Below are 13763 nucleotides of genomic sequence, written 5' to 3'. Positions count from 1 at the left end.
ATGATGCGAGGAACCTTTTTTTTTTTATTTTTTTTTTATTATAAATAGGCCACACAGGGATCGTTAGGTTAATGCATTGAGGCGGTAGGCCAGTCTGAACAAATGAGTTTTTAGGGCACGCTTGAAACTGTGGGGATTGGGGATTAATCGTATTAACCTAGGTAGTGCATTCCAAAGAATCGGCGCAGCACGTGTAAAGTCTTGGAGACGGGAGTGGGAGGTTCTGATTATTGAGGATGCTAACCTGAGGTCATTAGCGGAGCGGAGGGCACGGGTAGGGTGGTAGACTGATACCAGGGAGGAGATGTAGGGTGGTGCTGAGCCATGGAGTGCTTTGTGGATGAGGGTAGTAGTTTTGTACACATCAGATAGCTCGGTGATGCCTGGGAGACAGTCGGGCAAAAGCTTCATACACATCAGATAGATTGGTGATATCTGAGAGACAGTCGGGAAAAAGCTTCACACACAAGATGATTTCATAGGTAATCATGGGCAAGCCCTTTTCCCAACGGAGTGCCATTCGTTTCACATAACTATACAGGCTCTAATACATATTTTGTCCCTTCCACCTGATGAACGCACTAAATTTATGGCATTAGGGGCTACATAAAATTCTCATACTCCTTAATTTCCAAATTAGTTAGTCACAGGAGAAAAGATAGCAGAGGGCAGAGGTTTGCACCCACCATCGTTGAGCTGATAGATGACCTTAGTTTCCGTAGGGTTCACATACATAGGTTCCTGCTCCAAGCCTGAAGGCTTGTACATGGGTTCAGGAACAGGGGGGTCCCACTCTGAAAAAAAACAGACAGATTAACCAGTTCAAGACCAGGCCATTTATCCCATATCTCCCCCCTCCCCCCCCTTACTGACCAGGTATATTTTCATAAAAAAAAAATTCTCCTTCACATATTTAAATCATTTTTGCATTAAATTTCTTTACAAAAAAAATCTGATTAATAAGGCGTAGGCTGCGCTAAAGTAAGAACGACTGTCTCTTAAGAGTTTATCCCTTGTGCTGCCGGGGGTGGACTGACGGGTGTAACCCACGAATTTCACTTGCACTATTAATCGGATTTTTGTCATATTGGATTCTGAAGGACACCCGCATCTATACCATCTCTGGAGGTTTCAGTGGAGGCCTCACCGATGTGCTCGATTTTTTCCTTGATGACCTGACACTCATATGGCCACCGCGGTAGATGGAAAAAGCTGTTGGAGGATACACCATAGAGGTCTCGTGGCTCCCGAAGCCGCGCCACTTTCCTTCCCGAGTGGAATTCATAGACAATCTGGTTGGTCTTCTGGATGTAGGGGTATAAAGGTGAACGACCTGTAAGAAAAAGCTTAAAATGAGCTCACAACGAACAGCAAGACCAAGACTTCTAGACACAGCGCCCCTTTCTTCTGAACCTTAGTTGCAGGGTTGGGTAGAACGTATCTTCCTTTTTTTTTTCTATCCACAGTGCCCCTTTCTTCTGAAACTTAAGTTGTAGAGTTCGGAAGAACTTAATCTTCCACTTTCTTTGAAGTCTGTGATGCAGAATATGGTGTCACGTGACCCATTTAGGCTCCTCAGAATCCTTGCGATTCCTCGGGGGAGGGGCTTATGTGATAATCTAATTTGTAACCTCCCCGAGGAGTCGGTTTAGGAAAATGAAGCTGCAGCCTGTAAATGAAGAGGGCATTTCTAGGATCCAGTTAGACCTAAGGCGACCAGTTAGCTTTACAGGACCTATACCGGCAGCTTAGGTAGACAGTTGAAGGATCTGCTTGTCAAGATTTTCTGCTCTTCTCCAATACCATGTTTGTGGTGAAGAGGAACTCAATCCATCAAGTGGTTGAATTCTCACCTACACATGCTAAAGGGCAACTCTACATAGAATAGATCTTTCTGGGGTGACCTCTTGGATTCCGACCGATCAGCCCTCTTTGTCAAACATAGTAACATAGTTAGTAAGGCCGAAAAAAGACATTTGTCCATCCAGTTCAGCCTATATTCCATCATAATAAATCCCCAGATCTACGTCCTTCTACAGAACCTAATAATTGTATGATACAATATTGTTCTGCTCCAGGAAGACATCCAGGCCTCTCTTGAACCCCTCGACTGAGTTCGCCATCACCACCTCCTCAGGCAAGCAATTCCAGATTCTCACTGCCCTAACAGTAAAGAATCCTCTTCTATGTTGGTGGAAAAACCTTCTCTCCTCCAGACGCAAAGAATGCCCCCTTGTGCCCGTCACCTTCCTTGGTATAAACAGATCCTCAGCGAGATATTTGTATTGTCCCCTTATATACTTATACATGGTTATTAGATCGCCCCTCAGTCGTCTTTTTTCTAGACTAAATAATCCTAATTTCGCTAATCTATCTGGGTATTGTAGTTCTCCCATCCCCTTTATTAATTTTGTTGCCCTCCTTTGTACTCTCTCTAGTTCCATTATATCCTTCCTGAGCACCGGTGCCCAAAACTGGACACAGTACTCCATGTGCGGTCTAACTAGGGTTTGTACAGAGGCAGTATAATGCTCTCATCATGTGTATCCAGACCTCTTTTAATGCACCCCATGATCCTGTTTGCCTTGGCAGCTGCTGCCTGGCACTGGCTGCTCCAGGTAAGTTTATTATTAACTAGGATCCCCAAGTCCTTCTCCCTGTCAGATTTACCCAGTGGTTTCCCGTTCAGTGTGTAATGGTGATATTGATTCCTTCTTCCCATGTGTATAACCTTACATTTATCATTGTTAAACCTCATTTGAGGACATCCAAGATCCAGGTGCCTGATGCTTGAATGTGACTTAGCTTGAGGACCGGAGACAGAGGCAAGGTGCTGCAATAATGAAGCGGAAGCATCACGCTCTGGTGGTGGTCTCCTTATTACGCCTCATCTATGGGGACATCAAGGTTTTAACAAATGGAATACCCCTTTAAAGCAGGTAATGGCTCTATGCAAAGTGCTTCCATTGATTTCCCCGCTGCCGACCCTTCTCCCGCCTTTTCCGCACCTCTGCTGGCTTCTCGCCTGTTCCGCAGCCCATCAATATGTCGACTTACTGTAAAAGACCGAAAGCTACTTTGCCACCGAACATTTGCATTAACCCGTTTTTTCCATTTCGGAATGGCGGAGCATTACCGCGCGTCTCATTGAATTCTGAAGAGTCGGGACTCCGCAGTCATTAATGTGTCACAGAACAGGAAAACGACAAAAACTCGTCGAGGAGCCGAATAATTTGTCTCTTGACGCTTGGTTGAGGGGGTGAGCGTGCAAAGTGCCGCCACGAGGGGCACGGCGTCGCCCGCCGCAGCTATCATGAATTAGATATGCCGTCGTCCTTCTGCCTGGTGCTTGTAATTAAAGGGAATCAATTATTTAAAGAGGTTTCGATGTTTGTTGGCAATCAAACCATATGGAGAGGGGTGGGCGGGATTTTGGTGTGTACGGTTTAAGGGTGTGTATACTTTTGCAAGAAACGAAGCCACCCTGCAAATAGATTTGATGAGAAATCTCCTATCGTTTTGTGCATGCAGCCCCTACGCAGACCCATGTGTCTCCATGGTTACAGATGATAAACTGATAGGTCACTCTCATCCACCCTCTTTTACCGAGTGTAGGTTACCAAGAAGAGGAGGAAGAGAAAGTGGAGTGACGCAGGATTGTGGGATCGGACTACACATGGTAGGTCTGAAGTTCGTTACCATGGAGATACATAGGTCTGCGTACGAGCTGCGTTTACTCTTCCATCCGTCTGTCAGTGTTGAGTCGAGGCAGCTAAAGGAAAACAAAGCAATTTGGCAAATGTTCTTTAATTCTTAAAAAAAAAAAAAAAAAAATCTGACTACACAAGTATTTTGTAGTCTGTTGCTACGGAAACACATAGGTTTGCATAGGAGTGGTGTACACAATAGTAATTTTAGCCGAAACACTCACAATGTTTTTCTTCATTGATGCCTTTAATAGGGGTTTTCTCAAGTTTAAAAGTTATCCCCTACCTGTGGGATTTCCGCAGGAGCCCCTCACAATCTGGGGGGGAAGAGGGGGCGAAAACTCTGGAGAGCTCCAGCTAAATTGGCAATCCCTTTAAGAGTGAATGGAGCGACAGCACGCAAAATCGACTGCCGCCCCATTCACAAAGAGGTCTTCAGAGTCCCCGTTCTTGGGATTTCTGGGGGCCCCAGCAGTCAAGGTTATACGGGATAACTTTAAAATGTAAAAACACCTTTTTTAAAGGGGAATTGGTCAGCAGGTTTTTCTATGTAATCCAGCATAGTGTAGGGTCGGGGACCCTGATTCCAGCGATGTGTCACTTACTGCAGTTTTGATAGAATCCCTGTTTTCTCTGCTGTAGAGATAGCAGTGGTCAGAATGCTGAGCTCTGTATGACCCCGCCCCCATCACTGATTGGCAGCTTCTTGTGTACACCACCAATCAGTGATGGGGGCGGGGTTACACAGGTTAGCTGGACTACCTGGCATGCGACTTCTAGTCCTGTGGTGATAATCTCCTGCTGATAAATCACTGATATTCACTATATCACTTGCTATAGTGCGATTCTCCTTATTTAAAGAGTCCCGCTGCTGGGAAACAACTGTTTTGGATACCGCACAAGACTTCTGCCTCCAGTTTGGGAGGTAAATGATTGCGAGAGTCTCAGGGCAGATTAGTAATTAGGTAAGAATGTGCGATAATGACTTCATGGTCTACTTGTTCTTTCGCAAGGGACACTCCAGTGATTTAGCAATGCAAACACTCGCATGGTTAGAGCGGCAAACACGACGCCGACCGCCCCCCCACCCCCCGGAGGATACGTTACCCAAACTGAACAGCAGTCAATTGTTCCAAGAAATGGAAGAAGGGTTCCTGTCATTCTATTTTAACGTCTTAAAGGGGAAGTCCTCTCGAAAATCATCCTCTGCCCAATTTCATAGCGACTGATCATTAGATAACATTGAAACCTAAGCTAATCGTTATTTATCACTAAACCTCCTCCATCCCTTACTTTGTCTTCAAAGTCAATGTCCGATATTGCAACACTTTGGATCTAAAAATGCTTTTGCTGGTTTTAAATTTCTGAATATATCTTCATGGCGATCATATCTTCAGAGCTGGAAAAATCTCCTGCATATTGATGCAGTTCTGGATTCCGCCAGTAGAGGGAGCGTGATCGATGTATGCACTGTATCCATCAAGCTCCTGAGCTCCCTCTAGTGGTGACTGCAGGTCGCCCGCATTGTTTAAATCGTCAATGCTGGGGATTTGGAGCTCTGTATCGTTCAAAACAGGGCTCTGACTACTATAAAGATATACTAAAAAACGGAATTTGGGATTTTAAAATAATGTAAAAAAATATAAACTAAAAAACGGAAAGATGAACTGCAATACCCGAGAATGGCCACTATGCAATGTATGGAGCTGTGCTTTTCTGATCGGTGAGGTTGCTGGCTCTCGGACCCTCAGGATGAGAAGGGGTTAAACAAAAAGTTGGACTGATCTTCTTTAAGAAGAGATCTGTACGATATTATTCCCATGATCCTCGGCGACAGCTGGGGTGCGGTAGCTCGCCGGGCGCCCCCTTATCCGCAGCCGCACGCCTCTGTACTAATAAGTAGAAGCCCCCGTCTAATTACCTACCAGAACAGGCTTTTTAATTAAAGGCGTTTTCATTTATTTTGTTTGGCTTTTTTTTTTTAATTAGATGGGTTTTATATTCTGCTTTATATCCTACGGATTGAGACGCGGCGCGGATGGATGGAAATGGAGCGTGTCAGCATCTGTTTACTCTGCTGTCTCCCTCTTCTCATAATTGTGATGTATTTACAGAAAACTTCCGCATGAAGAGCACCGGAATCATTTTTAAAGATCATTTTCCCCCCCTATAAAAAAGTGGAGAGAACATGAGTCCTTGAGTCGTCCTATTATGTGGAGCTATTCTGATGTTTATTCATCACATTCCCATCTATATCTATCCATCCAAGTCCTTAACCCCTTTACCCCCAAGGGTGGTTTGCACGTTAATGACCGGGCCAATTTTTACAATTCTGACCACTGTCCCTTTATGAGGTTATAACTCTGGAACGCTTCAATGGATCCTGGTGATTCTGACATTGTTTTCTCGTGACATATTGTACTTCATGACAATGGTAAAAATTATTTGATAGTACCTGCGTTTATTTGTGAAAAAAACGGAAATTTGGCGAAAATTATGAAAATTTCGCAATTTTCCAACTTTGAATTTTTATGCAATTAAATCACAGAGATATGTCACACAAAATACTTAATAAGTAACATTTCCCACATGTCTACTTTACATCAGCACAATTTTGGAACCAAAATTTTTTTTTGTTAGGGAGTTATAAGGGTTAAAAGTTGACCAGCAATTTCTCATATCTACAACACCATTTTATTTTAGGGACCACATCTCATTTGAAGTCATTTTGAGGGGTCTATATGATAGAAAATACCCAAGTGTGACACCATTCTAAAACCTACACCCCTCAAGGTGCTCAAAACCATATTCAAGAAGTTTATTAACCCTTCTGGTGCTTCACAGGAATTTTTTGAATGTTTAAATAAAAATGAACATTTAACTTTTTTTCACAAAAAATGTAATTCAGCTCCAATTTGTTTTATTTTACCAAGGGTAACAGGAGAAAATGGACCCCAAACATTGTTGTACAATTTGTCCTGAGTATGCCAATACCCCACATGTGGGGGTAAACCACTGTTTGGGCGCATGGCAGAGCTCGGAAGCGAAGGAGCGCCATTTGACTTTTCAATGCAAAATTGACTGGAATTGAGATGGGACGCCATGTTTCGTTTGGAGAGCCCCTGATGTGGCTAAACATTGAAACCCCCCACAAGTGACACCATTTTGGAAAGTAGACCCCCTAAGGAACTTATCTAGAGGTGTGGTGAGCACTTTGACCCAACAAGTGCTTCACAGAAGTTTATAATGTAGAACCGTAAAAATAAAAAATCATATTTTTTCACAAAAATCTTTTCGCCCCCAATTTTTTATTTTCCCAAGGGTAAGAGAAGAAATTGGACCCCAAAAGTTGTTGTACAATTTGTCCTGAGTACGCTGATAGCCCATATGTGGGGGTAAACCACTGTTTGGGCGGATGGGAGAGCTCGGAAGGGAAGGAGCGCCGTTTGACTTTTCAATGCAAAATTGACAGCAATTGAGATGGGACATCATGTTGCGTTTGAAGAGCCACTGATGTGCCTAAACATTGAAACCCCCCACAAGTGACACCATTTTGGAAAGTAGACCCCCTAAGGAACTTATCTAGAGGTGTGGTGAGCACTTTGACCCACCAAGTGCTTCACAGAAGTTTATAATGTAGAACCGTAAAAATAAAAAATCATATTTTTTCACAAAAATTATCTTTTTGCCCCCAATTTTTTATTTTCCCAAGGGTAAGAGAAGAAATTGCACCCCAAAAGTTGTTGTACAATTTGTCCTGAGTACGCGGATACCCCATATGTGGGGGTAAACCACTGTTTGGGTGGATGGGAGAGCTCGGAAGGGAAGGAGCGCCGTTTGACTTTTCAAAGCAAAATTGACAGGAATTGAGATGGGACGCCATGTTGCGTTTGAAGAGCCACTGATGTGCCTAAACACTGAAACCCCCCACAAATGACACCATTTTGGAAAGTAGACCCCCTAAGGAACTTATCTAGAGGTGTGGTGAGCACTTTGACCCACCAAGTGCTTCACAGAAGTTTATAATGCAGAGCCGTAAAAATAAAACAAAATTTTTTTCCCACAAAAATTATTTTTTTAGCCCCCAGTTTTGTATTTTCCTGAGGGTAACAGGAGAAATTGGACCCCAAAATTTGTTGCCCAATTTGTCCTGAGTGCGATGATACACCATATGTGGGGGGAACCACTGTTTGGGCACATGGGAGGGCTCAGAAGGGAAGGAGTGCCATTTGAATGCAGACTTAGATGGAATGGTCTGCAGGTGTCACATTGCGTTTGCAGAGCCCCTAATGTACCTAAACAGTAGAAACCCCCCACAAGTGACACCATTTTGGAAAGTAGACCCCCTTAGGAACTTATCTAGATGTGTGCTGAGCGCTTTGACTCACCAAGGGCTTCACAGAAGTTTATAATGGAGAGCCGTAAAAATAAAACAAAAATTTTTTCCCACAAAAATTATTTTTTAGCCCCCAGTTTTGTATTTTTCCGAGGGTAAAAGGAGAAATTCGACCCCACAATTTGTTGTCCAATTTGTCCTGAGTGCGCTGATACCCCATATGTGGGGGGGAACCACTGTTTGGGCGCATGGGAGGGCTCGGAAGGGAAGGAGCTCCATTTGGAATGAGGACTTAGATGGAATGGTCTGCAGGTGTCACATTGCATTTGCAGAGCCCCTAATGTACCTAAACAGTAGAAACCTCCCACAAGTGACACCATTTTGGAAACTAGACCCCCTAAGGAACTCATCTAGATGTGTTGTGATAGCTTTGAACCCCCAAGTGTTATACTACAGTTTGTAACGCAGAGCCGTGAAAATTAAAAAAAAAAATCTTTCCCCCCAAAATTATTTTTTAGCCCCCAGTTTTGTATTTTCCCGAGGGTAAGAGGAGAAATTCGACCCCAAAAGTTGTTGTCCAATTTGTCCTGAGTACGCTGATACCCCGTATGTTGGGGGAAACCAACGTTTGAGCGCATGGCAGAGCTCGGAAGGGAAGGAGCGCCATTTGGAATGCAGACTTAGATGGAATGGTCTGCAGACGTCACATTGCATTTGCAGAACCCCTAATGTACCTAAACAGTAGAAACCCCCCACAAGTGACCCCATATTGGAAACTAGACCCCCCAGGGAACTAATCTAGATGTGTTGTGAGAACTTTGAACCCCCAAGTGTTTCACTACAGTTTATAACGCAGAGCCGTGAAAATAAAAAATCTTTTTTTTCCCACAAAAAATATGTTTTAGCCCCGAGTTTTGTATTTTCCCAAGGGTAGCAGGAGAAATTGGACCCCAAAAGTTGTTGTCCTATTTGTCCTGAGTACGCTGATACCCCATATGTTGGGGTAAACCCCTGCTTGGGCACACGGGAGAGCTCGGAAGGGAAGAAGCACTGTTTTACTTTTTCAACGCAGAATTGGCTGGAATTGAGATCAGACGCCATGTCGCGTTTGGAGAGCCCCTGATGTGCCTAAACAGTGGAAACCCCCCAATTATAACTGAAACCCTAATCCAAACACATCCCTAACCCTAATCCCAACAGTAACCCTAACCACACCTCTAACCCTGACACACCCCTAACCCTAATCCCAACCCTATTCCCAACCGTAAATGTAATCTAAACCCTAACTGTAACTTTAGCCCCAACCCAAACTGTAGCCCTAGCCCTAACCCTAGCCCTAACCCTAACCCTAGCCCTAGCCCTAACCCTAGCCCTAACCCTAACCCTAGCCCTAACCCTAGCCCTAACCCTAACCCTAGCCCTAACCCTAGCCCTAACCTTAGCCCTAACCCTAACCCTAGCCCTAACCCTAACCCTAGCCCTAACCCTAGCCCTAACCCTAGCCCTAGCCCTAGCCCTAGCCCTAACCCTAGCCCTAACCCTAGCCCTAACCCTAGCCCTAACCCTAGCCCTAACTCTAACCCTAGCCCTAATGGGAAAATGGAAATAAATACATTTTTTTAATTTTTCCCTAACTAAGGGGGTGATGAAGGGGGGTTTGATTTACTTTTATAGCGGGTTTTTTAGCGGATTTTTATGATTGGCAGCCGTCACACACTGAAAGACGCTTTTTATTGCAAAAAATATTTTTTGCGTTACCACATTTTGAGAGCTATAATTTTTCTATATTCTGGTCCACAGAGTCATGTGAGGTCTTGGTTTTTGCGGGACGAGTTGATGTTTTTATTGGTAACATTTTCGGGCACGTGACATTTTTTGATCGCTTTTTATTCCGATTTTTGTGAGGCAGAATGACCAAAAACCAGCTATTCATGAATTTCTTTTGGGGGAGGCGTTTATACCGTTCCGCGTTTGGTAAAATTGATGAAGCAGTTTTATTCTTCGGGTCAGTACGATTACAGCGACACCTCATTTATATCATTTTTTTATGTTTTGGCGCTTTTATACGATAAAAACTATTTTATAGAAAAAATAATTATTTTTGCATCGCTTTATTCTCAGGACTATAACTTTTTTATTTTTTTGCTGATGATGCTGTATGGCGGCTCGTTTTTTGCGGGACAAGATGACGTTTTCAGCGGTACCATGGTTAGTTATATCTGTCTTTTTGATCGCGTGTTATTCCACTTTTTGTTCGGCGGTATGATTATCAAGCGTTGTTTTTTGCCTCGTTTTTTTTTTTTTTTTCTTACGGTGTTTACTGAAGGGGTTAACTAGTGGGCCAGTTTTATAGGTCGGGCCGTTACGGACGCGGCGATACTAAATATGTGTACTTTTATTGTTTTGTTTTTTTTATTTAGATAAAGAAATGTATTTATGGGAATAATATTTTTATTTTTTTTTTCATTATTTTGGAATATTTTTTTTTATTTTTTTTTACACATTTGAAATTTTTTTTTTTACTTTTTTACTTTGTCCCAGGGGGGGACATCACAGATCAGTGATCTGACAGTTTGCACAGCACTCTGTCAGATCACTGATCTGATAGGAGTGCAGGCTGCTTCACAGTGCCTGCTCTGAGCTGGCTCTGTGAAGCCACCTCCCTCCCTGCAGGACCCGGATCCGCGGCCATCTTGGATCCGGGGCTGGAGGGAGCAGGGAGGGAGGTGAGACCCTCGCAGCAACGCGATCACATCGCGTTGCTGCGGGGGGCTCAGGGAAGCCCGCAGGGAGCCCCCTCCCTGCGCGGTGCTTCCCTGTACCGCCGGCACATCGCGATCATCTTTGATCGCGGTGTGCCGGGGGTTAATGTGCCGGGGGCGGTCCGTGACCGCTCCTGGCACATAGTGCCGGATGTCAGCTGCGATAAACAGCTGACACCCGGCCGCGATCGGCGGCGCTCCCCCCGTGAGCGCTGCCGATCGCACATGACGTACTATTGCGTCCTTGGGAAGTAAAGCCCACCCCACATGGACGCAATAGTACGTCTAATGGCAGAAAGGGGTTAAAGGAATATGTCAGCAGGTTTTTGCTATGTAACCGGACAGCAGCATAATGTAGGGGCCGAGACCCTGATTCCAGCGATGTGTCACTTACTGGGCTGCTTGCCGTCATTCTGATAGAATCACAGTTTTCTCTGCTGCAGATCTGGCAGATCTCCTAATGGTAAGCTGTGTATAACTCCGCCCACACACAAAGCAGCCAATCAGTAGTGGGGGCGTGACAGGACCAGGTGGCACGAGACACCTAGTCCAGTAGTGATAATCTCCTGATTTTATTGAAACCGCACACACGCTACCTAGAAAGTGACACATCGCTGGAATCAGGGCCTCTTCCCCTATACAATGCTGCTCTCAGATTACATAGCAAAAAACCTGCTGACACATTCCCGTTAAGGCACCTTATTTTGTGAACTTTAATCAAAAATTCGATTTCAGATGTTTATGTGAACTATGTATCATATCCCAATTTTCCCACAGTTTGGAGTCGTTTTCTGTGAGTGGGGGAGAAGAAAGAAGGTCTGGACAAGCCCTTTAAAGGGGGTGTCTTTTAAGGGGGATCCTGCACTGCTGCTTTTCAGGTGTGTGGATATATGTAAATTAATCGACATAATACCTTTCCATCTAATATTTATCTATGAAACTAATCACTTATCAATCCCTAATATCTATCATTTCCTCTATGTATCGATCTATCTGTAACAGTTCAATTAATAGATACACTAATAGATAATAGTTAGATTTAATATACAGATACAAACCAGGGAATAAAGCAGCACTCCGTATACACCAAGATCCACAAAAACCAAGCTTATAAAAATGGCAAAAATAGTCCAATTCGGTGTGCCCATCAGCCACAACAAGGCCCGAGAAAGTCATGTGAAAAAAAAAAAAAATGGTTAAGGTTCCAACAAAAGAAAGGACTCCTTGTTGTGGCTGGTGGGCACACATCAATTGGACAATCTGTGCACAAAGGGTCCGTTTATATGGGAAATCAGCAGCACTAATCAACCACCGATTGGTAAACATTTTCCGTTTAATACAGGCAGACCAAAGTGAACGATGCAAACTGCATGATCTGCAATAGATCACCAAGTGTGTGCAGGTTGCCATTGCTCTCGGAAATGCAAGCCCAATTTACACAGTACAACGTGCTGCCAGTGATGTATTTCTGTACAGCTTGTGGTTCTGGTGATGTATTTCTGTACGGATGATGATTCTGGTAATACATTTCTGTACTGATGATGATTCTGGTGATGCATTTCTGTACTGATGGTGGTTATAGTAATGTATTTTTGTACTGATGGTGGTTCTGTTAATGTATTTCTGTACTGATGGTGGTTCTGTTAATGTATTTCTGTACTGTTGGTGGTTCTGATGATTCATTTCTGTATGGATGGTGGTTGTTATAGTAATGTGTTTTTGTACTGATGGTGGTTCTGGTGATTCATTTCTGTACTGATGGTGGTTCTGTTAATGTATTTCTGTACAGTTGGTGGTTCTGATGATTCATTTCTGTATGGATGGTGGTGGTTATAGTAATGTGTTTTTGTACTGATGGTGGTTCTGTTAATGTATTTCTGTACTGATAGTGGTTCTGTTAATGTATTTCTGTACTGTTGGTGGTTCTGATGATTCATTTCTGTATGGATGGTGGTGGTTATAGTAATGTGTTTTTGTACTGATGGTGGTTCTGTTAATGTATTTCTGTACTGATAGTGGTTCTGTTAATGTATTTCTGTACTGTTGGTGGTTCTGATGATTCATTTCTGTATGGATGGTGGTGGTTATAGTAATGTGTTTTTGTACTGATGGTGGTTCTGGTGATTCATTTCTGTACTGATAGTGGTTCTGCTGCTGTATTCATGTACTGACGGTGGTTGTAGTGCTGTGCACAAATATCATTTCGCCATATGAACGAGCATTAGAGATTATACACATATATAAGTGCTTCTCGCTAAATTAGAATATCATCAAAAAGTTAATTTATTTCAGTTCTTCAATACAAAGAGTGAATCTCATACATTACAAAACAGTGATCTATTTTGAGTGTTTATTTCTGTTAATGTTGATGATTATGGCTTACGGTCAATGAAAACCCAAAAATCATCAACATTAACATCTCCTGTCGATCTAGATTGTGACATCGACATAGAATGGGACCTTTGAGTGAATGACGCATTGCTTGCTCGCCTTAGTGGTTGGAAGACCCCTTTAAATTGCACTGAAAGACTCTTTCCGGAAACACCTTGGCAGTTTCCCTTTAAGGAGAGTTAAAAGTCCAGTTTGTTCTTCCACTTCTAAGCCCGGAAACACCGCACTGACGGGAAGCTGCATTCACCAGGCTGCAGACATTTGCTCCTCGCGGTGAGGAAATCTCCAGCCCGTGGTGGGGAGTGTGCTGGTGTCAGTCAGCCCCTGGAAAGCCAGCGCATTTTTATCATTCTCCTCTACACAAAGTGCTGCTTTACGAGATTTTACAAGCCGGGCTAGTGGGAACTATATAATCATATTGTATGCAGATGTGTAATACTTTGGGGGGTAATTATCATTTAAAGTGAATTCTATAATTTATTTTTTTTTCTCCGGACGCCCACTAAATGCATAGAGAGAAAAAAAAAAAGTAATTACGGGAAAATCACAGTAATTTCCGTTCCCTTT

General features: G+C 43.3%; 1 protein-coding gene across 1 annotated transcript in view; it reads right to left on the bottom strand.

Moving 5' to 3' along the window:
• AGBL3 (AGBL carboxypeptidase 3) overlaps positions 1-13763 on the bottom strand; it is a 171325-nt gene that overhangs the window by 66326 nt on the left and 91236 nt on the right. Inside the window, exons 5-6 of the mRNA XM_069763167.1 lie at positions 1148-1333; positions 687-794 (exon numbers count right to left, since the gene is read on the bottom strand). Coding sequence (XP_069619268.1) covers positions 687-794; positions 1148-1333 — 294 coding nt within the window. The remainder of the gene's footprint in view (positions 1-686; positions 795-1147; positions 1334-13763) is intronic.

Source organism: Ranitomeya imitator, chromosome 4 (genome assembly GCF_032444005.1).
Source record: "Ranitomeya imitator isolate aRanImi1 chromosome 4, aRanImi1.pri, whole genome shotgun sequence".
NCBI classification, from domain to species: domain Eukaryota; kingdom Metazoa; phylum Chordata; class Amphibia; order Anura; family Dendrobatidae; genus Ranitomeya; species Ranitomeya imitator.
The sequence above is the reverse complement of the archived record's forward strand: the minus strand, read 5'-3'. Positions and strand labels throughout refer to the sequence as shown.